Below are 22596 nucleotides of genomic sequence, written 5' to 3'. Positions count from 1 at the left end.
GCTATATGTTCTGATGAAGCGCCCCATATTTAGACCAGCGTTACGCAGCTTATGCCGCCATACTGCAATGTGTGAGCCGCGTTTGTTGCTACTTGGGGAGGGCTCTGTAATACGATTTCTGTCAAAAACCTAAAAATACGACAATGCGGGATTTTCACCATCACAAGATCAGATCCGCATGACGCTGCAGGTACAGATTCAGTGTAATGCGTTCCTGTAGGCGAATACTACAAGGAATATCGCAGTGCAATATAGCATAAACATGTGATAATCACTCACATTAACACCCTGCAGGGACCTGGACTTAATAAAAACGGCTAGTGCAATAGAATCGTGAGGGTTAAACATCATATATCTTGTAAGATAAGAGGAGAAGCCGTCACATTACTGTTCCCCTGACCTCAGATACTGGCGCTACCAGGGTCCTCCACCGCTCCCCTGCTCCCTGATGCCAGCACTACCAAAGTCCTCCACCGCTCTCCTGCCCCTAGATACCGTCACTACCAGGGTCCTCCACCGCTCTCCTGACCCCAGATACTGGCGCTACCAAGGTCCTCCACCGCTCTCCTGCACCTTGATGCCAGCACTACCAGGGTCCTCCACCGCTCTCCTGCTCCCTGATGCCAGCACTACCAGGGTCCTCCATCGCTCTCCTGCCCCCAGATACTGGCGCTACCAAGGTCCTCCACTGCTCTCCTGCCCCCTGATGCCAGCACTACCAGGGTCCTCCACCGCTCTCCTGCCCCCTGATGCCAGCACTACCAGGGTCCTCCATCGCTCTCCTGCCCCCAGATACTGGCGCTACCAAGGTCCTCCACCGCTCTCTTGCCCCCTGATGCCGGCGCTACCAAGACCCTTCACCACTCTCCTGCCCTCTGATGCTGGCGATACCACCCTTCTCTCGCCTTCATTTATCAAAACTGTCTGAAAAAAAAATTTGGCCTTGTTGCCCATAGCAACCAATCACAGCACAGCTCTGATTTCTGAAACGGCTCTAGTTACATGACAGCTGCGCTCTGATTGGTTGCTATGGGCAACAAGGCCAGTTTATCTTCTAGATAGATTAGATTAATGAGCCTGTCTGTTCTTCCTGTCCCAGCGCTGACATGTCCGCACCACATACAATGCGGCGACCTGCAGTAACGCCAAACCTGCAGGATGCTGCGATTACAAAAATAGCCACTGACCCAAGAAACACACGACTAAAGGAGAAAACCCCCACAAAGGATCCCTGTAGTGTTTATGGAGCTCCACACTTCACTGTTGATCTACTGCTAAACTCCGCCCGCAGGGTTTATGGAGAAAAATAATCCAGAAAAACGTCCCTAAAAATACGTCACTATAAATGCGCGGGAGTAAAAGCGTCCGTAAGGTGTATTCACGTGTCGCAGTCAGGGTGCGGCTGAGAACCACATCAAAGACCGCGAGTACTTTTACCTGTAAAAACCATGTGACCAAAAAACACATCTCACATCTGCGGCAAAACTGCCGGGGTTCTCAGATTTGGTGTGACTATACCCTTACACACCGCGCTCCGCAGCGCGTACTTTACACTGTATTTACACAGGCCAGTGCGATATAGGTGAGAGAAAATCGTATATATATCGCAGTTGTAAACCTGCGTTTTTCAGGTTTCTGCGAAACGTTCCCATGTTCAAAATGCGCTATTCGCATCACTGTAGGTGCGTTTTTAAATGTGAAAAATAATAAAAAGGAAAGAATGAGCAGTTCTTGCAGTGGAATTGCCTGAAAACAGGACATGCTGCGTTATTTTGCACTTGCACTTGTGTGCGCCGTGAGGTCACAACCGCTGCATGAGCAACGAATAATGGGAATATTCCCACAAAGAGACAGTTCATCTGTGCATGCGCCAGCGGAAGACCTCGCGGCGCACATGTGAGACTCGGCAGCGCTACATGGATGACGCCTACTGTGTTATCCACGGCTAAGGAGTTGGGAGGGGTGGACTTTGGAGCCGAATAAGCTGCTAGTAGGTGGTCCAGCCCGCCCAGCTGATCGCTCCGCCTATTTTGGCCATAAAGGCGTGAAGATTTCTGGGTTATTTTCATCTCCATTTTTCAAAAGACATAACTTTTTTATTTTTCTGTTGACTTGGCGTTATTTTGGGAGACAAAATGAACAAAATGAGCATTTTGCCTCTGCATCTTTTAGGGTTTATATTTACGTTTTTTGCAAGATGAATAGTGCGTTCAATTCACTGTAGAGATCGTTACGGATACCAGAAATGTGGGTTTATATATATATATATATATATATATATATATATATATATATTTTTTTTTTTTTTTTTTTTTTTTTTATAGAAAGGGGAAAGTGCGTAAAAGAGTTTTTTTGGTAATTTAATTTTACTTCTTTTTTTACTATTTTTTTTTTCTTTCATTTTTTATGTTACTGTGGGGGATTTGAACCATAAAAGCTCTGTTTGCTATGATGTTGCACTGCAGTACTTTTGTAGTGCAGTGCATTATTGCTTACCATAGGCCAGTCTCTATGTACAGGTCATGTGCCGCACAGTGTAATGGGAGACACGATACTGGCCAAAGTCATAACTAAGTTGGCCTAACTTCACACAGGTATGCGTGATACGAGGCCGTGAATCCCGCCACCATATCGCGCCCCCACCATGTGAATTCAATCCTCTGCCGCGGCTGTTCTCTCCCCCATTGCTGCCACCGGCCCCATTAAAAACAATGGACGCTGCAATGCGAGATCACGCAGCCAGATAGAACATGCCGCGGTTTGTTTCCCGCATCGCTCATGTGTATGACTCCATTCACAAGGTGGTGGTTCATATTTGTGCATCTCAAAATGCACAAATCTTGAGTGATTGTATCCCCCATGTGAAGCCGGCCTTATGGTGCCCATAGTTCAGGTCGGAGGAGTCCGGGGATGTGAGCGGGACTTTTCAGTCAGCGCAGGCGCATTCCCTTAGAGAATAGGATGTGCGCGCACTGACTGGTGAATCACACAGACCGCGTACCGACTTCCAGGGGCTACGCTGCAGGAACCGTGAGCTGGGGAGGTAAGCAGAACACCCCCCGGACTCCTCCTAACCTGTCCTATGTGCACCAAAACTTCATACTGCTTATAGGGGACGACTGGTTGCTTTTAAAGGGGTTGTCCAATTACCAGACAGAATCTCTTTAAAGCTGTGTTCACACATGGCGTTTTTCAACGGCAATTAAAAACTGAATAAAAAAAAAACTCAACAAAAAACGCCATGTGTGAACGCGGCCTAATAGGGCTGTCTGTACTAAATTAATAAATCGCTACACTTACCACTCTGATAGGATCCAGCGCTGCAGTACTGGTGTTTGTTGTGACAGCGGCCACCACAGGTAGTCAGTTGATTACAGCCAATCAGAGGCTGCTGTGTCACGTTCATTTCCTGTAACTACAAGAGACTGGATACGGCACTGACAGGTCAGCAATAATTATCTTTCTATATATCAGCACAGGTTATGTAGAGCCATGACCCGGGATGAGTACTCCCCTCTGCCGTCCGTTGGTTCGCTCCTTTTTCGCCCGCCGCCGGGTCCAGTGCACATGGCCTGTTAGTGCCGCCGAGCCTCGAACGTCGTTCCATCGTGACCCCCAAAGTCTGAGTGAGATCCCGAACCCAACTTGCAGCTCCATGGGGAAGCACGGAGACCTCGAGTACGAGCGGAGCGGTGAGAGTTGGAAATGCACCAGGCGGATAACACGATAGATGGGCCGGAGCTCGACATGGAGGAAGAGGAAGCCACCGAGGAGGAGATGTCATTCAGTGAACCGGAGGACTACATGGACGACATGGTGGATGAGGATGGCACATAGGGGTGAAGGGAACAGGGAAGCCCCACTATATGTAATGGGCCACTAGGCCTTAGCGTATTGCAGTTTCAAGCTGCTGTAGCTCCCAGCGTGCACATATAGCAGGGGCGTAACTAAAGGCTCAGGGGCCCGGATACAAAAGTTCAGCTTGGGCCCCCCCCCCCCTTTCTTTACCGGCACCCATACCTAAACCGTGCTGCATACAGCTGCAAAGCAAATTTCCATACATGATCTGGCGCCGTGGCATTTCCAAACATGACTTATTTCTGGACCCCTTAAGCCTCTATCACACATGGCCCTGGCAAAGCACCGCGCTTTGCCGCCATTTTACCTTCGTTTTCGAGGCAGCGTTTCTGGCTGCAACAGTGGCTTTAGCACACCACATCATTGATGAAGTGCGCTATAGGCAAAAAATAAAACAGACAGCGCTCGAAAAGCGCCCCGTTTGAGCACATGTCTGTGAGCCCCCATTGAAATCAATGAGAGCGTTATACTGCGATTACCACGCACTGTAATCGTTGAAAAAAAAGTCTGAATGAGAGTGGCTTCAGGAATCACGGCCCGATATCGCGCTTGCCAATATGCGAATTCACCGCGGCTGCGAGGCATTTTTGTATCAAAAATGTCTTGCATCACTCCGGGGAAGTAGTTTCAACAGGGAAACCTGGCATCGCATTGCATGCACCCAGCACATGGTACGATGATGCCGCCGGCACCATTGAAATCAATGGGAGATGTGATGCGAGGGCACACACAAAGAAAGGCTGCAGGGGCCTTGTATACCTGTATATATGTACAGCTGGTATAAGTTATTCATCTTCTGTATATTGTCCAGCAGGATAATGCTCGGCCGCACACACAAGGGGGTCACAGGAGCCTCCACAACATTGTCACAGTTTCGTGCCTCCATGCCTGCCCCCGTATCACATCTTGTATCGAAGCTAGAGGCGGTACAATAGGGTACTAGAGCCTCCATGCCTGCCCGTATCACATCTTCTATCCAAGCTAGAGTCGGTACAACAGGGTACTAGAGCCTCCATGCCTGCCCGTATCACATCTTGTATCCATGCTAGAGGCAGTACAACAGGGTACTAGAGCCTCCATGCCTGCCCGTATCACATCTTCTATCCAAGCTAGAGTCGGTACAACAGGGTACTAGAGCCTCCATGCCTGCCCGTATCACATCTTGTATCCATGCTAGAGGCAGTACAACAGGGTACTAGAGCCTCCATGCCCCCTATTACATCTTGTATCCAAGCTAGCGGTGGTACAACTGGGTACTAGGGCTTCCATACCAACCCATATCACACCTTGTATCCAAGCTAGAGGTGGGACAACAGGGTACTAGAGCCTCCATCTGTAGCACAGATTACATCTAAGCTAGAGGCTTAGCAACCAATCACAGCACAGCTGTGTTTGGTTGCTATGGGTAACAGAGACAGTTTTTATAACAGTGTGGTGCCATGATCCGCTCTGTATTTACACACACAGCTCTTCTATATGCACAGCACAATATAGGCTCACCGCGGAGATTTGTCTGCTGGCTCTTGCTGCCGCGGTGAATCTCCGCGACGCCTGTGGACAGGCAGCCTAACCCTTCACTCCCTGTGTGAGATCAGCCGCCCCGGCTGGGGGGTGACTGATGGCACTGATTTTAAATCCCCGCCTGCTGAAAGCTCCTCAGAGCAGTGCAGGAGAAGAGCCGGCTGGACACGGCTGAGCCCTGGCAGCTGCAGAGAGGTGAGTATACATTGGTTTTATTCCTTACACATTTTTAGGATGGTTTTCAGGGATGGGCTTATATTTTAAGCCCTTCCCCGAAAATCACTGCAGCGCTGGCTGGCAGACCATTGCTTTCAATGGAGCCGGCTGTATTGCCGGCTCCATTGAATTCAATGGGAGAACATCTTTCTCCTCTTTCACAGCTCTCACAGCTATGGCAGAGGATCACTATCTTCACTATCTGTTCCCAATGGGGTTGGCACTGCTGCCACCGGCCACATGAAGCACAAGGTGAAACCCCTGGATGCTGTCGCATCCAGGGGTTTCACATACACAGAACACCGGTTTGTCGCAGAACGCAGTTACATGCGTTCTGCGAACCGGTGTCCTATAATTTTCAGCGCAGGCGTTTTTCCGCATGTAGAATTTGCCCATGTGACCGCTCACATTGAAAAGCATTGGTTCTATCTAGTGCGAATTTTCAGACTTGCGGAAAAACGCTGGTTACAAACGCCCGTGTGACTGCGCCCTAAGCTGGAACTTTGCAAAACTTCATACAGGTGGTGTATGAACAATGAACATTCTGTAAAAATTTCAGAAAAATTGAAGATATTCGAGCAGGCACCCTCTCCCAAATTAGATCATTTGACGTGGAATGACGCACTCCCTACATTACCACAGAGATGATGTCCCCCTGCGCAACAGATGAACGCTGTGACCAATAACATTAAAGGGGTTTTCTGTGCTCAGGATAGGTCATCAATAGTTGATCAGTGAGGGTCCACTATTTGGGATCCCCACCAATCAGCTGACTGAAGAGACAGCAACACTCGGATAAGAACCTCTGTCACTTCAGTCCATGCCAGGCACAGCACCATACACTGTATAGTGCCTGTGCCTGGTACTGCAGTTCAAGTGAAATGGACTGAGCTGCTCTCTAGCCATGACCGATGAACGTGATGTCACATGCCTGAGAAGAGGACGTGGCACTCATCAAAGCACAGCATTTCAATCGGAGGGGATCCCAAGCCCTGGATCCTTCATGATCAACTATTGTTGACCTACTTTTAAGGATAGCTCATCAATAGTGTAGTCCTGGAACACCTTCTAAGTAATAACATACCTCTTGGCTCCTTGAAGGTTGTGACACAGCAACTTCATCGTCCTGATTAGTTTGCTCAGCATCTTGAAGCTCTGGATGCTTGGGTTGTTTTTTGCTGCGACCTAGGGCCATAAATAAAAAAGTAGAGATTTGTGAAACGTTGTATGGATAAGATACAATTTAGGCCGGCTTCACACAGGCGGACCGGATTCCGCATGCGGAAGGGCCTGCAGTGGATTCGGGCTATGAAGCCGGTGACCCCACATACCTGAATTTTCTGTCCGTCGGTCATGTGCTGTAGTTTTTCTTTTCCCTTTTTTAATGCTTGTATTTCCGGTGCAGTCGCTTAGCAATGGCGCGGGTACCCGCGGGCCATACACAATGTTAGTTGCGTATGGGCTGTGGGTTGGACTGACTCTACTGACTTCAATGGAGGCCGTCTGTGTGGAGTCCGCAGCAAAATATGGCATGTGGCAATTTTCCCCTGGTCACGGAATACATAATTCGTATCTGCGAGTGTGAGCAAAAATGTGATTTAACATGGTTTACAATGTGGAGAGCGGGAAACGGGAGCCACACTTCATCTGCCGCAAACCTGGAAAGACCGCTGCAGGCTCCCACAGAGAGAGTAGCAGCAAGCCACACACCGCACTCCTCATACCGCTGGTAGCGGGAGCTCCGGCAGCTAGACGCAGCTCAGAGAACCACGTGTGAGGGACCAGCGGCTCCCCATCAGGGACAGAGCGCGAGACGCTCACAGCACTCCTCTGCAGGTTGAGGTACTCCCGGGTGCCAGAGAGACCCCCTGACCCCGGGAGAAAGAAGCTTTACAGCTAGGGTTGCCACCTTTGTCACGAAAAAATACCGGCCATGGTTAAAAGGGGGCGTGGCTTGGGTGTGGCTTATCACGGCATTCTGCTGGTGATAGTGCCCCCTCAGTAGCTCCAGTGGTAATAGTTCCCCCCTTGGTGCCCTTCCCCACAATTGAAAATTCGGACCGCACATCGCTATATACAGGAGATGCCCAGAGCTCTACTACATCTCAGTGTGACTTTTCTGTAATGTGGCGCAGGCTGCAGCAGAGCTCTGCTACATCTCTGTGTGACTGCTCTGCCCCCTGCCCCTCCTGCAACAGTTGTGATCCAACCTGGAAAGTTGGTGTCACTCACTGACTACTGTAGAAACCCCCCAGACCACCAGGAGTGACAGCAGCCTGTGCCTGACCTCTGGATGCCGTACAAGTATGCCATATACTGCCATCCAGTGCGCCTACAGCGCCATTCAGTGCTCCTATATCTCCATAGTATGGAGCTATAAGCGCATTGGATAGGGCTACTACAGGAGCACTGGATGGGGTTACTACATGAGCACTGTATGGAGCTATAGGAGCACTGTATGGAGCTATAGGAGGAGTCCATACAGTGCCCCTATAGCTCCATCCAGTGCTCCTATAGCTCCATCCAGTGCTCCTATAGCTCCATCCAGTGCTCCTGTAGCTCCATACAATAACAGTGCTCCTGTAGTATCCCCATCTAGTGCCCCTATAGCTCCATACAATAACAGTGCTCCTATAGTAGCCCCATCCAGTGCTCCTACAGCCCCACGCACCCAGTGCTCCTATATTGAATGTCTGCAGCCAAGCACCGTTCAGGCTCTTTTGTGTGTCCCACACTCCCTGGGACCCAGACTCCCGAGTCCCCACTCCCCAAGCAGCGAGCAGCCCCCTCCTCGCCACCATATTGACTAGTCTTCTGTTCTGCTCTGCAGCCTTTTTACATCTCTCTCTCTCAGTCACGGTCTCACCACCAGACTCAGCCCTGCCTGTACAGCCACCGATGTCCAAGGTCCGACCAAGTCCCGAGTCAGTACTACCACTCCTGAGTCCTGACTCCCGCCATACACACGCGGGCTGTATCTCTCTGCTGCCTGCGCACGCTAGTAGTCCATCAGGCTGAAGAGCATGTGCGAGACTTCCTGTGCTCTGGCGGACACTCGACAGGGGCGCGTCATCACCATAGTCTGCTGGCTGCTGACTGACGCTGCCCTGTATCATGGGTTGTCTCCTGCAGAGTATACAGGCCAGCATTTTTGTCGCAGCCTGCTGCAGTCCCCGGGGCCCGACAATAACACTGGCCTGTAATAGGGCCGGTAAAAAAAAAATACCGGCACCAGCCTGGGCGGTAAAAATACTGGCCAGACCGCTGATTTACCGGTCGGGTGGCAACCCTATTCACAGCGGAGGCACGGCAGCTGGACCTGCAGAGTGCTGGTGAAATGACTGCAGCATCTACCAGGGTGAGTCCCCTGCTGCTCTGCTACACCCCGCACAGCAGAGCCGGCAGCACATACACCAAGAGGCCACTCAGAACCACAGGGGCACCACATAGGACAGACGGCACCCTGCATATGGCCTCTTATAATAGAGTCCCTACTGCTACAATCCCTGTAAGGCCACCACCTGCACTAAGGCAGGACTCTCCCACCATTCCTAGTTGGCTTAACCCCACAACCAGTGCCAGCTCTGTAAAAGGGCATTCTCCACCTTGTGTGGACCCATGCAGGGTTCTCTATCCCTCCCAGCACTGTGAACAACACCTCACCTACATTGGTCAGTGCTGGTAGTTCAGGACCCACTGCAAAGCTCTAAGTTTTCTCCAACTACAGTACACCTTGCCAGATATGCATAGTAGGAGGAATCTGTTGCCACCTAGTGGTCGGTATTGCTATAACAAGCAAAAAGCAATCGTGCTTTAGTTACAGCGCAGACGAAAGCTTGTCGTAGCCTCTGCAGTACAACATACATATAACGTAAGCATCGCCACACCAGTGCATCCTACCGAAAGTGTATCAAGAAAGAGACTCTGGTTTCTAAATAGAATGCTGTCATACTAATGCAACGTTAACCACATACGGCTACGAATAGTGATCACAACTCCGGAGAGACCCTAAGACCCACCCTATCCAGGAACTAGAACAAAGCATCTTTCAGCCTACTTACTTCTAACACAGCAACCATGCGCCCCATTCAATGCAGAGCAGGGACAAATAGCCTAAGATCGCAGCAGGGTGCTAAAAAATCATCAACGCTGCAGGAGGCCCCCTATTTCCCCTGATGGAGGACTTACAGCTTCCCTCAAATGCCAACACTGGGAGCCCTAACCATAACCCTTCAGAGAGTCCAACTCTCCAAAATAGCGACTAAACTTTCCAACGAATTTCGAGAGCTTGGCTAGAGGACAATTACTCTTGAAGACAGGATGGGCAATGCTACCGTAGTCCTAGACTCCCATGAAAAAGAAATAGAGCAGCTCCCTGAAGAGATACTTTCTTTATGATAAGTTGGAAGTTGTTGAAAATAGGGTGCGTCGGGAGAAAATACAAATCATGGAGTCCCCATCAAATCCATCAAAGATCTTCAATCAACAGTGACGGCGTTGTTCCAGGAGCTCTACCCGAGCATCACAATTGACCGATTGGAACTTGACAGAATTCATAGAGCTTTGCGAGCACCAAACCCAAACGGCCCCCCCAGGGACATTGTGTTAAAACTCCACTTCAATCGCACTAAAGAGCAATTGTTGCGCGCCACTCGCTCTTCCCGCAAGCTAACATTCCAGGGCTTTAACTATCAGTTGTTTCCCAACTTGGCACCATCAACACTATCCAAGAGGAGGGCCCTCAAGCCGTACTTATTGACCCTACAACAGGAAAGGATACAATACAGATGGGGCTTTCCATTTAAGCTGATAAGGAATTAAACCTTCAAAAACCTCCTCCTCAGCTGGGCTCTGCAGCTTCATCTCCTACATCCCCTCACCTCCTATACCTACACCGGAGTCAGAGAGAAAAATGCCACAACTCCCAGAAATGATCCATAATCCCCTGTTACCCGAAAATAAGACAGTGTCTTACATTAATTTTTGCTCCAATATGTTTCTTTTTTACATGTATAACTGCCTGGACACTATTTAAACATCTTGCTAGGGTTTATTTTGGGGGTAGGGCTTATTTTCAGGGAAACAGAATCTCTTGGTATCACAGTTATTTAAGATTTTCGAGGCAAAGTGACCTGGAACTCTTCTGCTGGCTCTTTCTCCCTCACCTGTTGTGAGCATTTCTTTGCATCCAAATGAGTGGGAAATCACCTCCCAACAATACTCATGAGTTCCCACCCAACAAACAAGGAGAAAAGAGTACGACAGGCATGCTCCTGGTGACAAATCTTTAGGAGAATGGAACAACGCACCTTCTAAACAGATTAATACCTACAAACAAGCTTCCCTCTCTCTCCCTCCTGTCTGCTTCCCCCCCTTCCCCTCCCTATCTCCCATAGGGTCTTTTCCTACCTTTTATCTTTAGCCATCAGCACTATAAACCACCCCATTTCGGAGCTGACTTAGCTCCTAGAGCTAATTGTATTTGTTGGCCACACCCTGTTTCCCCCTGCCTCTTCCCTCTCCCTACTCCCCCCCAACCTACCCTCCCATGGGGTGAAGGATCTAAGACAGTTTCCATTCTTAATAGTCCTTACTTCTGCCCATGGACCTAAAAATAATTTCTGAGAATGTACAAGGCTTTAATTCCCCGCCAAAGTGTTCAAAGGCGTTCCGATATTACAAGAGCAGACATGCACATATAGTGTGCCTGCAAGAGACCCACTTCTCCACCAACTCTGCCCCACGTTAGCTTTCTTCTCAATACCCCACATTTTATTCAGCGAAAGCACAAACCAAAACCAAGGGAGTCACCATCTTCTTTAGTAAATCAGTTCCTTTCACACATGCCTCCACTATTGTGGACCTAGAGGGTCGCTACTAGAGATGAGCGAACGTACTCGTTTCGAGTAATTACTTGATCGAACATCGCTATTTTCGAGTACCTGGCTACTCGGGTGCAAAGATTCGGGGGGCGCCGGGGAGCGGGGGATGGCGTGGTGGCAGCAGTGGGTAGCAGTGGGGAACAGGGGGGAGCTCTCTCTCTCTCCCTTTCCCCCCCCACTCCCCGCTGCAACCCGCCACTCACCCACGGCGCCCCCCGAATCTTTTCACCCGAGTACGGAAGTACTCGAAAATAGCGGTGCTCGGGTGAAAAAGGGGCATGGCCGAGTAGGTTCGCTCATCTCTAGTCGCTACCTATTATTAACAGGCTCCATGCAAGATGTCCATCGTCTCCCACTATACTCTAAATTCAAGGCAAATTCAATATTTCACAAAACTTTTCAAACTGGTTAAGGCCAATAAAAGGGGCACAGTAATTTTCTGCGGTGACTCAAACTGCATTCTTAACCCGAATCTGGATAGAAATTCTATCACTCTCCGTGCCCATTCTCTGTTGCACAACGTTAAGTCCCTCCCTCAGCAATACCACTTAGTAGACTTGGCGAGAACAAAACCCAACCCCTAAAGACTATACACATTTTTCAGCTTCGCACTCCCTATACAGGAGAATAGACCACATTGTAGTTCCTGACATTTTCGTACCTCAAATACTGCAGTCTAAAATCCTGTCGGTGCCATGGTCTGACCATAGCCCGCTGTCCATCACCTGTAATTCCGTGATGTCTAAACCCAGAAACACATCTTGGATCCTTAACGACTCTCTTTTATCAATCCCTGAGGTTGTATCCCTATTAACGCCACAACTGGAAGAATATTTTCAAATTAACAACCTGTCCGCCTCCTCCCCCATTTCTCTCTGGGAAGCACACAAAGTAGTGATTTGAGGTCACCTAATACAAATAGCCGCCCGCCGTTAACAGGAACGTATGTCACAACAACTAGAATTAGAACGAGTCTCTAAGTTTGAAGAGGTGTCCAAAAAACATCCATCTAAAAATAATCTCCAAGCATTATCTCGAGCTAGAACTGAACTGGATCTTTGTCTTACTGACTCCATAGAACAGAAAGTACGCTGGTCCCGTCAGTGATACTATGAACTTAGTAATAAACCCTCCTTGCCCCTCCACCGCAGACTCCGCTCACACACCAACATAAACCCCTTTTACAAACTACGTACAAACAGTACGTTTCTTGCAGGCCAGTCCTCTTGAATATAACGTGATTTCTAGAGATGAGCGAGCACGCTCCACTTGTGTTCAGCACATTTGATTGATTCGAGGGGGCTGTCATGTTTGTATAGGTCTCCTTCATGTGAACTGCATGACCAACAGGAATAGAAGGAAGACAGTTGCCATTGTGAAGTAATACAGCTTTCAAACTAAGCTTGGAGGAGTCTATGATTGGCCTTCATTCAGTTGGATCATGGTCCAAATTCAAACATTTCATCAAGCCATTAACGTCACAGCAAACAACCAGATTGTTTTTCTTCTCAAAAAAAGGAAGCAGATCCCTCTGACGTTCTCTGTACTGTAAGACCCTGACATCACGTTGGAGAAGATTCCATTGCTGTAGTCTTGACTCTAGAAGTTCAGCCTTCTCCTTTGACAAGTCATGGTCTTGAATAAGATCACTCAATTCCCCTCGACTCAGTCTGTGCATTGTATCATCTTTTACCTCAAACTCAGGGTCATGGTACGTGGAAGGCTTGTTGGGTTCTTCTTTTCCCACACTTTCTTCATTTTCTACTTCAAGATCATAATGTTGTGGTGGAGAAGGAACTGGTAAACTATCTAAATGTGGAATAGGTCGAATAGCAGATGGAAGATTCGGGTATTGAACTGTTCCTGTTTTCTTCATTGACAATCCTGCCTTTATAGACAGAGTTAAGCAGTAATAACAATCATCTGTATGGTTTGTAGGCTCCCGCCAAACTATACGCATAGCAAAAGCCATAGAGCATTTTTTATTTTTCAGCCATTCTCATAGTTTAACTGGACAAGAGTTGCAACATATATGTGGAGCCCATGACTTATCCTGGTCCCCGACCTTCATACCAAAATAATGATGATAGGCAGTCTTCACAAGAAGCGTCAGATTGCGTTTCTGTGACGAAAATGTTATTTCCCCACAAATGTAACAAAAATTATTCACTAAATTTTGTGGCATTTTGATATAGCAAATTTTACACTTCAAAAGCACTCCAAAACCAGAAATTCTAAAAAAAAGAAAACCAGAAATAGAGATGAGCGAGCACAAAAATGCTCGGGTGCTCGTTACTCGAGACGAACTTTTCGCGATGCTCGAGGGTTCGTTTCGAGTAACGAAGCCCATTGAAGTCAATGGGTGACCCGAGCATTTTTGTATATCGCCGATGCTCGCTAAGGTTTTCATTTGTGAAAATCTGGGCAATTCAAGAAAGTGATGGGAACGACACAGCAACGGATAGGGCAGGCGAGGGGCTACATGTTGGGCTGCATCTCAAGTTCCCAGGCCCCACTATTAAGCCACAATAGCGGCAAGAGTGGCCCCCCCCCAACAACTTTTACTTCTGAAAAGCCCTCATTAGCAATGGATACCTTAGCTAAGCACCACACTACCTCCAACAAAGCACAATCACTGCCTGCATGACACTCCGCTGCCACTTCTCCTGGGTTACATGCTGACCAACCCCCCCCCCACGACCCAGTGTCCACAGCGCACACCAAACTGTCCCTGCCCAGCCTTCAGCTGCCCTCATGCCACGCCACCCTCATGTCTATTTATAAGTGCGTCTGCCATGAGGAGGAACCGCAGGCACACACTGCAGAGGGTTGGCACGGCTAGGCAGCGACCCTCTTTAAAAGGGGCGGGGCAATAGCCCACAATGCTGTACAGAAGCAATGAGAAATCCAATCCTGTGCCACCTCCATCTGGAGCTGCACACGTGGGCATAGCAATGGGGAACCTATGTGCCACACACTATTCATTCTGTCAAGGTGTCTGCATGCCCCAGTCAAACCGTGGTTTTTTATTAATAGTCACAGGCAGGTACAACTGTGAATTCCCAACTCCGCAATGGGAATGCCGTGTGGACCCACAGCATGGGTGGGTGCCAGGAAGCCACCGGCGGTACATAAATATATCCCATTGCATTGCCCATCACAGCTGAGGTAATAATGTCATGTTTAATGCAGGTGGGCTTCGGCCCACACTGCATGCCCCAGTCAGACTGGGGTTCTTTAGAAGTGGACACATGTAGTTACAACTCAGTGTGGACCCACAGCATGGGTGGCTCCCTGGAACCCACCGGCGGTACATAAAAATATCCCATTGCATTGCCCATCACAGCTGAGGTAATAATGTCATGTTTAATGCAGGTGGGCTTCGGCCCACACTGCATGCCCCAGTCAGACTGGGGTTCTTTAGAAGTGGACACAGATGCATTTACAACTCCCTGTGGACCCACAGCATGGGTGGCTCCCTGGAACCCACCGGCGGTACATAAAAATATCCCATTGCATTGCCCATCACAGCTGATGTTACGTCAGCTGTAATGCAGGTGGGCAAAAAATTAATTGGATTACACTGTAGGCGAGGGCCCACAAAAATTGGTGTACCAACAGTACTAATGTACCTGAGAAAAATTGCCCATGCCCAACCGAGAGGGCAGGTGAAACCCATTAATCGCTTTGGTTAATGTGGCTTAATTGGTAACTAGGCCTGGAGGCAGCCCAGTTAAAATAAAAATTGGTTCAGGTGAAAGTTTCAACGCTTTAATGAGCATTGAAACGTATAAAAATTGTTTAGAAAAATTATATGACTGAGCCTTGTGGGCCTAAAAAAAATTGCACGTTCGGGGTGATTACGTCAGGTTTCAGGAGGAGGAGCCGGAGGAGGAGGAGGAATATTATACACAGATTGATGAAGCAAAAAGGTCCCCGTTTTGGATGGTGATAGAGAACGATGCTTCCATCCGCGGGTGCAGCCTACGTATTGTTTATGTATTGCTGCTGTCCGCTGGTGGAGAAGAGAAGTCTGGGGAAATCCAGGCTTTGTTCATCTTGATGAGTGTAAGCCTGTCGGCACTGTCGGTTGACAGGTGGGTACGCTTATCCGTGATGATTCCCCCAGCCACACTAAACACACTCTCTGACAAGACGCTAGCCGCAGGACAAGCAAGCACCTCCAGGGCATACAGCGCGAGTTCAGGCCACGTGTCCAGCTTCAACACCCAGTAGTTGTAGGGGGCAGAGGCGTCACCGAGGACGGTCGCGCGATCGGCTACGTACTCCCTCACCATCCTTTGACAGTGCTCCCGCCAACTCAGCCTTGACTGGGGACCGGTGACACAGTCTTGCTGGGGAGCCATAAAGCTGTCAAAGGCCTTAGAGAGTGTTCCCCTGCCTGCGCTGTACATGCTGCCTGATCTCTGCGCCTCCCCTGCTACCTGGGCCGCGGAAATGCGCCTTCGGCCACTAGCGCTGTCGGATGGGAAGTTTACCATCAGCTTGTCCACCAGCGCCCTGTGGTATAGCATCATTCTCGAACCCCTTTCCTCTTCGGGAATGAGAGTGGAAAGGCTCTCCTTATACCGTGGGTCGAGCAGTGTGTACACCCAGTAATCCGTAGTGGCCAGAATGCGTGTAACGCGAGGGTCACGAGAAAGGCATCCTAACATGAAGTCAGCCATGTGTTGCGGGGTACCTGTATGCAACGCATGGCTGTCCTCACTAGGAAGATCACTTTCAGGATCCTCCTCCTCCTCCTCTGGCCATACACGCTGAAAGGATGACAGGCAAGCTGCATCTGTACCCTCAGCAGTGGGCCAAGCTGTCTCTTCCCCCTCCTCCTCCTCCGGCCATACACGCTGAAAGGATGACAGGCAAGCAGCATCTGTCCCCTCAGCAGTGGGCCAAGCTGTCTCTTCCCCCTCCTCCTCATGCTCCTCCCCCTCCTCCTCAACGCGCTGAGATATAGACATGAGGTTGCTCTGACTATCCAGCGACATACTGTCTTCCCCCGCCTCCATTTCTGATTCCAAAGCGTCTGCCTTTATGCTTTGCAGGGAACTTCTCAAGAGGCATAGCAGAGGAATGGTGATGCTAATGATTGCAGCATCCCCGCTCACCATCTGGGTAGACTCCTCAAAGTTTCCAAGGACCTGGCAGATGGCTGCCAACTAGGCCCACTCTTCTGTAAATAATTGAGGAGGCTGACTCCCACTGCGCCGCCCATGTTGGAGTTGGTATTCCACTATAGCTCTACGCTGCTCATAGAGTCTGGCCAACATGTGGAGCGTGGAGTTCCACTGTGTGGGCACGTCGCACAGCAGTCGGTGCACTGGCAGATTAAACCGATGTTGCAGTGTCCGCAGGGTGGCAGCGTGCGTGTGGGATTTGCGGAAATGTGCGCAGAGCTGGCGCACCTTTCCGAGCAGGTATGACAAGCGTGGGTAGCTTTTCAGAAAGCGCTGAACCACCAAATTAAAGACGTGGGCCAGGCATGGCACGTGCGTGAGGCTGCCGAGCTGCAGAGTCGCCACCAGGTTACGGCCGTTGTCACACACGACCATGCCCGGTTGGAGGCTCAGCGGCGCAAGCCAGCGGTCGGTCTGCTCTGTCAGACCCTGCAGCAGTTCGTGGGCCGTGTGCCTCTTATCTCCTAAGCTGAGTCGTTTCAGCACGGCCTGCTGACGCTTGCCCACCGCTGTGCTGCCACGCCGCGTGACACCGACTGCTGGCGACGTGCTGCTGCTGCTGACACATCTTGATTGCGAGACAGAGGTTGCGTAGGAGGAGGAGGAGGGTGGTTTAGTGGAGGAAGCATACACCCCCGCAGATACCACCACCGAGCTGGGGCACGCAATTCGGGGGGTGGGTAGGACGTGAGCGGTCCCAGGCTCGGACTCTGTCCCAGCCTCCACTAAATTCACCCAATGTGCCGTCAGGGAGATATAGTGGCCCTGCCCGCCTGTGCTTGTCCACGTGTCTGTTGTTAAGTGGACCTTGGCAGTAACCGCGTTGGTGAGGGCGCGTACAATGTTGCGGGAGACGTGGTCGTGCAGGCCTGGGACGGCACATCGGGAAAAGTAGTGGCGACTGGGAACCGAGTAGCGCGGGGCCGCCGCCGCCATCATGCTTTTGAAAGCCTCCGTTTCCACAAGCCTATATGGCAGCATCTCCAGGCTGATAAATTTGGCTATGTGCACGTTTAACGCTTGAGCGTGCGGGTGCGTGGCGGCGTACTTGCGCTTGCGCTCAAACACTTGCGCTAGCGACGGCTGGACGCTGCGCTGACAGACATTGCTGGATGGGGCCGAGGACAGCGGAGGTGAGGGTGTGGGTGCAGGCCAGGAGACGGTACTGCCTGTGTCCTCAGAGCGGGGTTGGATGTCAGTGGCAGGTTGGGGCACAGGGGGAGAGGCAGCGGTGCAAACCGGAGGCGGTGAACGGCCTTCTTCCCACCTTGTGGGGTGCTTGGCCATCATATGTCAGCGCATGCTGGTGAGGCTGGTGGTGGTGGCTCCCCGGCTGATCTTGGCGCGAGAAAGGTTGCACACCACTGTTCGTCGGTCATCTGCACTCTCAGTGAAAAACTGCCAGACCTTTGAGCACCTCGGCCTCTGCAGGGTGGCATGGCGCGAGGGGGCACTTTGGGAAACAGTTGGTGGATTATTCGGTCTGGCCCTGCCTCTACCCCTGGACACCGCACTGCCTCTTGCAACCTGCCCTGCTGCTGCCCTTGCCTCCCCCTCTGAAGACCTGTCCTGAGTAGGCGTAGCAAACCAGGTGAGGTCAGTCACCTCATCGTCCTGCTGCTCTTCCTCAGAATCCTCGGTGCGCTCCTCCCTCGGACTTAATGCCCTTACTACTACCTCACTGATAGACAACTGTGTCTCATCGTCATCGTCCTCCTCACCCACTGAAAGGTCTTGAGACAGTTTCCGGAAGTCCCCAGCCTCATCCCCCGGACCCCGGGAACTTTCCAATGGTTGGGCATCAGTCACCATAAACTCCTCTGGTGGGAGAGGAACCACTGCTGCCCAATCTGAGCAGGGGCCCGAGAACAGTTCCTGGGAGTCTGCCCGCTCCTCAGAATGTGTCATTTTCATGGAGTGAGGAGGCTGGGAGGAAGGAGGAGCAGCAGCCAGAGGATTCTGAGTTGCAGCAGTGGACGGCGCAGAACTGTGGGTGGACGATAGATTTCTGGAAGCACTTTCTGCCATCCACGACAGGACCTGCTCAGACTGCTCATTTTCTAATAAAGGTCTACCATGTGGACCCATTAAATGTGCGATGAATGTGGGGACGCCAGAAACGTGCCTCTCTCCTAATCCCGCAGCAGTCGGCTGCGATACACCTGGATCAGGAGCTCGGCCTGTGCCCACACCCGGACTTGGGCCTCCGCGTCCTCGGCCGCGCCCACGTCCTCTAGGCCTACCCCTACCCCTCAGCATGCTGTATTACCAGTAATGCAGAAACAGAACGCTGTAATTAAATGTGCCGCTTATTGGCCTGTGGTTGGAGGCTGACTTCGCTTACGGAACGCCAGGAAATAATTTGGCGCAAGCCTGCTGTAACACTTAGCTGGCTGCGTATGATTTTGTAGAACTACTACACCCAGCACAGACAGACCCAGAACACTGAGCACAGTGACAGGCAGGCCAAATAGATTTTTTGCCCAAATTTTTTTTAGCAAAGGCCTATTGCCTATATTCAATCAATAATATTAATATATGTCTTCTGTCCCTGCCTACGCACTTCTGTCCCTGGAGTATTACTGCAGGGCGCAATGCTCTGCACGGCCGATATACCAAAAAAAAAAAGTGCAACACTGCAAAAAGCAGCCTCCACAGTACTGCACACGGTTAGATGTGGCCCTAAGAAGGACCGTTGGGGTTCTTGAAGCCTACACTAACTCCTAACACTCTCCCTATAGCAGCTCCGGCACCAGCAGCACTGTCCCTGATCTCTGTCACAACGCATCTGAGGCGAGCCGCGGAAGGGGCCGATTTTTATACTCGGGTGACACCTGATCTCGCCAGCCACTCACTGCAGGGGGGTGGTATAGGGCTTGAACGTCGCAGGGGGAAGTTGTAATGCCTTCCCTGTCTTTCAATTGGCCAGAAAAGCGCGCTAACGTCTCAGAGATGAAAGTGAAAGTAACCCGAACATCGCGTGGTGCTCGTTACGAGTAACGAGCATCTCGAACACGCTAATACTCGAATGAGTATCAAGCTCGGACGAGTACGTTCGCTCATCTCTAGTAGGCATAAAGGGGACTTTAAAAAAAAAAAGGCGTTCAACTACAAAACTTTATTAAACATAAAAAAAAAAAATTGCAAAAATGGATCAAATTTATCAAAAAGGTATACAGTGCATACAATATTAGGGCTTATTCAGACGACCGTATATTGGCCGGGTATTCACACCTGGCCGATATACGGCGTCCCTCTCTGCAGGAGGAGAAGGCTGGAAGAGCCGGGAGCAGTGCTCTGAGCTCACCCCAGAGAGGGACGCCGTATATTGGCCGGGCGTGAATACCCGGCCGATATACGGTCATCTGAATAAGCCCTTAAAAACAAAAATGGTATGCTTTACATGCATGTGTTTTTACACAACACTGCAGCAAGGTCTGAAAGGCCCAGGGCAGCTACAGGAGGCCTGAAGCTATTAACCCTAGGAGTGCTGGAAGACATCAAACACAAGCTCAGGGAACAGACAGAATGGGACGACATCCATGTTTGCCAGACACAGAAGACCGTGTCTGAACAGTGCACCTAACAAGTACAGAGTTATAGATTCAGGCATCAAGATGTCAACCCACAGTGTAAGAATATCTATGTAAATCTCATTCATCTCCGAGATGCTCACCCCTGTCGGTGGCCACGGGGCTCCCACTTGTCAGCACAAATGCATAATTGCTGAGCGGCTTGTCATCTACAAACAAGACTGGGTAAAGGTTGGATCCTGGAGCCATGCGGACAATCATGACTGCAAATTCTGTCAAGGCAAAAGAAGGCATTACTGGTACCATGTACAACACATACTGAGGGGGTAATGCCAACCTGGCACCAGTGCAGGGCAGTCACCATTTTCTGAACTGAACAATTACTTATGAGAATGCAGTCAGATTTTCTTTTGATGATCACAAGATTCATTGCGAGTTGCCGTAATCTTACCATGACTGGAGAAAACACAGCTACACCCTACTGGCTCTGCTACATCCTTAGGTCTCTAGTTTATAAACTTTTGGGCATAAGACTCACCAGAGGATTGCACATGTGAAGGGATCTCTGCCTAAGGGCTTATTTAGACAACCGTATATATAATGTATACGGTGTCCTTGTCTGCTAGGGGGACGAGGATGGAAGAGCCAGGAGCAGGAACTGAGCTCCCGCCCCCTCTCCGCCCCTTGCCACTATTTGCAATAGGAGGGGGCGAGACAGGAGTGGAGCTAAGTCCCGGTGCTTAGCTCTGCCCCCACCCCTCCCATTGCAAATAGTGGTGAGGGGCGGGGAAGCGGCAGGAGCTCAATTCCTGCTCCTGGCTCTTCCATCCTCCCCACCCTGCAGACAAGGACACCGTATATCGGCTCGGCGTGAAAACCGAGCCGATATACGGTCGTCTGAAATAGCCCTAAGGCCTCATGTCCACGGGGAAAATATGATTTAAGATCCGCAGCGGATCTCCCGCACGCGGATCCGCATCCCATAGGGATGCATTGACCACCTGCGGGTAGATAAATACCCGCGGATGGTCAATAAAAGGGATTTAAAAAAAAATGGAGCATGAAAAAATCTGGACCATGCTCCATTTTCGTGCGGGTCTCCCGCAGGGTCGGCTCCCGCGGGCTTCTATTGAAGCCTATGGAAGCCGTCCGGATCCGCGGGAGACCTAAAATAGGAATATAAAAGAATTTACCCATCCGGAGCGGACCGGGAAGGTCTTCTCTTCCTCACGGCCGGATCTTTCTTGCTTCGGCTCGGCGGATGTGCCCGGCGCATGCGCGCGCGACGTGCCGCCGGCGTGACGAATTCATCCGCCGGCCGAAGAAAGAAGATCCGGCCGCGACGCAGAGAAGAAACGGAGCGGATGGGAGGTGAGTTTATTCTCATTTATTCTTATTTTCAGCCCTCATGTCCGCGGGGCAGGAGGGACCCGCTACGGATTCTACATGTAGAATCCGTAGCGGGCCTGATTTTCCCCGTGGACATGAGGCCTAAGGGACTCAGTCCCAGGAAATTACAGGCACCTGCGTACTTTTTCACTGTGGGAAATGTGCTCTTTTGTAAATGTGCTCTGATGTGTTTTTCATCTGCTGCACTATGTTTTTTGTATAGTCGAGTCGCTCGGTCTGGTTTCTACTTAGAAGGTTTGGCTTTTTGGCCACAATTCATCCATGAAGATCACTTCTGACCAGACTTCTCTGAACAGTAGATGGGTGTACCTGGGTCCCATTGGTCTCTACTAGTTCTGAGCTGATGGCACTATTGGACATTTTCTGATTTGGAAGGGAAGAAAGCATGTGTCTTTCATCTACTGCACCAACCTCCCTTAGCCGACCACTGCATCTACGGTCCATAATGTTGGCCCTTTTTTTTTTTTTTTGCCTTTTCAAAAAAAACCTTGAACAGCACATGTTAAAACTCCATTTTATTTTGAAATCTTTATTTTGAAAACTGGGAAAATAAGGATTCCGAATCTGGCACCCAATGTCCTCCGCATGTTCCAGCTGCAATCTGACAGGGAAGATGAATCTGTATGGCATCTGGACAGCTCTCTTCCCTCCAGAACTTCAGGCTGGGGTTGGGGTTCTTCCTCTTCCTCATGACTCTTCCAGACTGCACACTCTTCTTCCAAGTCTGCAAGAAAATGAAACCCAAATGATTTGAATGACCTCATTAAGATTCTTAAGTGCATAACTGCCAGCACCCAGTCTTTGGTGGCCCTGGCGACCCCGCAATATCCAGAGGCCCTGGCGACCCGGTGACATTTAAAGGCCCTGGTGATATAGTTCCCATTCCTTTGTGGTATATTGATAGCTAGAGCTCCCAGTCTTCTGTAGCACATCGGTAACTGCAGCTCCCTGGTGGTTCAGCCATGCGCACGGCACCAGCTC

At 50.2% G+C, this 22596-nt stretch overlaps 1 protein-coding gene across 1 annotated transcript in view; it reads right to left on the bottom strand.

Moving 5' to 3' along the window:
* Positions 1-20499, bottom strand: part of LOC136581769 (uncharacterized) — a 62133-nt gene extending 41634 nt beyond the window's left edge. The window contains exons 1-3 of the mRNA XM_066582393.1: positions 20349-20499; positions 7320-7463; positions 6680-6780 (exon numbers count right to left, since the gene is read on the bottom strand). Coding sequence (XP_066438490.1) covers positions 6680-6780; positions 7320-7463; positions 20349-20499 — 396 coding nt within the window. The remainder of the gene's footprint in view (positions 1-6679; positions 6781-7319; positions 7464-20348) is intronic.
* Positions 20500-22596: the final 2097 nt, after the last annotated feature.

Source organism: Eleutherodactylus coqui, chromosome 11 (genome assembly GCF_035609145.1).
Source record: "Eleutherodactylus coqui strain aEleCoq1 chromosome 11, aEleCoq1.hap1, whole genome shotgun sequence".
Lineage (NCBI taxonomy): Eukaryota > Metazoa > Chordata > Amphibia > Anura > Eleutherodactylidae > Eleutherodactylus > Eleutherodactylus coqui.
Note: the sequence above shows the minus strand (reverse complement) of the source record. Positions and strands in the feature narration are given on the sequence as shown.